Below are 2,500 nucleotides of genomic sequence, written 5' to 3' on the forward strand. Positions count from 1 at the left end.
AATCATACCATATTCTTCCTGGTGACACTATAAGTTTAGGGTTAAGATCCGGTCACCAAAGCCTTTTTAGGGGCAGCCAAGATCCACATTCTGTGGGGGGGGGAGGTGATTAATCCACACACACACGCACGTACACGCAGACACACATATGAGTACTTTCACAGACACAGATACGTGTGTATATGCACAAGCACACACACATGCGTACATAAATTGACACACATGTGCGTACATGTCCAGACACACACACACACGTGTACATACACAGAGACACACATGCGATCACTCACCCACACAAACATGTGAATATACACTGACACAAACAAACAAACATATAAACACATTTAACTCATCAAAAATAGTAGTTTAGGAATAAAAATGAGTAGCGAAAGAGAGCGAGGAAAAAGAGAAGAGAGAGAAATGAGAGAAAGAGAGGAAGAAGGAGGGTGAGGAAGAGAAGGTGGAGGTAGGAGAGAGAGAGGAGGAAGAGGGAAATGGGAGAGAGTGAAAATGAAGAAAAGGGGACAGAAATAGAAGTAAGAGAGAGGGTGAAGGAGGAGAGAGAAGGAAGGAGGTGGGAAAGAAAGAGAGGGAAAGGAAGGAATAGAGGAGTGGACAGAAGGAAGGAGAGAGGGAGGGGCAAGGAGAAGAGGAAGAAAAGGAAGAGACAGAAGAAAACACAAGGAAGGAGAAGAGAGAAAGAGGGATAGAAAGAAAGGAGAGGAAAAGGAAGAGGGAGAAGAAAGAATGAGATGGAAGAAGTGACGAAAGAGAGAGAGAGAGGGAGGGAGAGAACCAGAAGTCAACTAACTGACGGAGAGAGACGAGGATGGGGGAAGAGATAGGGGGGGGGGGAGGTGATGAACAGTAAACAGGTTTTGACCAAAGAAGACTGCTTAGTTTAGCTATAAATTCCTCCTTGAGTTATTCCCTTTACCGCATCGTTTTTATTTGTAACCATCATCACTATAATTACTGTTAAATGTCGTTACTACCTGTAACTGCTTACGTCGTTAATTTTATTATTTCATTATTGTTTCACCATTAGACATTGTCATCTTCATCGATCATCCTCATTATTATATTTACGATCATCTTCATCACTATATTTACGATCTTCATTTTTATATTTACAATCATCTTCTTCACTATGTTTACGATTCATCTTCATCATTATCGTTTCATTCATATTTCATTATCTTCATCATCATCATTATCAATCACAGTTTCGTCCTCAACATCATCATTATCATTATCATTACTCACATTATTGCACGTGTATTTATCAACACAGCTAATTAGGATTTTCCACATTGTATATTTTATTAATTTTTTCCTTTTCCTCTCTTTTCTCAATCTGACCTTTGGAAAGAACCACCAGGCAATCTATCTCATTACTCAGACACATATATGTCATATCTCTCTTTGTTTCTCTTCTTTTTCAGTTCTTTGGTGTCTCTCTCTCTCTCTCTCTCTCTCTCCTCTCTCTCTCTCTCTCTCTCTCTCTTTTATTACTACTTCTTTTCTCTTTCTTACTATCTCCTCTCTATATCTTCTCTCTTTATATTATTAGTATCTGTATCTGTATATGTATTGATATCTGATATCTCATCTATCTTTGTATCACATAATGTCTATGATGATTGATGTGATGATATGCTATGATGATGATAATACTCTATTACTTTCTGATCTGATGATGATGATATCGATAATGATAGATAATAAATGATAATGGTATATAATGGATGATGATGATGATGATGATGATGATGATGATGATGAGATGATGATGATAATGATAATGATGATGATGATGATGATATAATGAAATGATAATGATGATGATGATGATTGATTGATATATGATTGTGATAATATGAGTAATAATTGAATGATTGATTGATGATTGATGATATATGATGATCAATGAAGAATATCAACAATAATAATAATGATAATAATGAGAATGATGATGATAATAATAATGATAATAATGAGAAGAAGATATAGAAGAAGAATGATAATAATGAAAAATATCATTAGTATCATCATTCTTTTTATCGCTTTTGTTAAATCAACAATAATAATGATGACTTACCTTTTTGTTCCAAAGCGTCTATTTCGTATGATTCTTTCTCCATCGTTGTGTTTCCCTATTTCCACTTTCTTCTTCTCTTCTGCTTCTTCTCATCGACGCAAACTAAACGATAATTCGCATAGACACATAAAAGAGGTAGGTAGAGGGAAAGAGCGAAGGAAAAAAACACAATACAAAATTTCTTTCAAAACGACGAAGTTCCCGAAAGAAAGAAAGAAAAAAAAACGCAACAGAAAACGGAACGCAAAATAAAATAGATAAATAAATATAATATAAATAAAAATAATAAAATAATTAAAACTGCACAATGCTTCCCCCCCCCCCAAAAAAAAAATACAAAAAAAAACGTAAAACAAGAAATAAACAACAGCAGACAAACTGAACTCCTTTTCAACAAAA

The 2,500-nt window shown here is 35.0% G+C and overlaps 1 protein-coding gene across 4 annotated transcripts in view; it reads right to left on the minus strand.

The window, feature by feature from the left end:
* The window catches only part of LOC119577186 (facilitated trehalose transporter Tret1-like), an 11,507-nt gene that overhangs the window by 8,863 nt on the left and 144 nt on the right, over window positions 1–2,500 (minus strand). For 3 of the 4 annotated variants that reach the window (XM_037924913.1, XM_037924910.1, XM_037924911.1), the window contains exon 2: window positions 2,102–2,203. Coding sequence is in view for 2 of the 4 variants with exons in the window: in XM_037924910.1 (XP_037780838.1) it covers window positions 2,102–2,144 (43 nt within the window). In the remaining 2 variants the exon portion in view is untranslated. Of the gene's footprint in view, window positions 1–2,101 lie in introns of all 4 variants that reach the window. The other variant, XM_037924912.1, reaches the window with a different exon arrangement.

The sequence above is a fragment of the Penaeus monodon genome, chromosome 9, assembly GCF_015228065.2.
Source record: "Penaeus monodon isolate SGIC_2016 chromosome 9, NSTDA_Pmon_1, whole genome shotgun sequence".
Taxonomy (NCBI): domain Eukaryota; kingdom Metazoa; phylum Arthropoda; class Malacostraca; order Decapoda; family Penaeidae; genus Penaeus; species Penaeus monodon.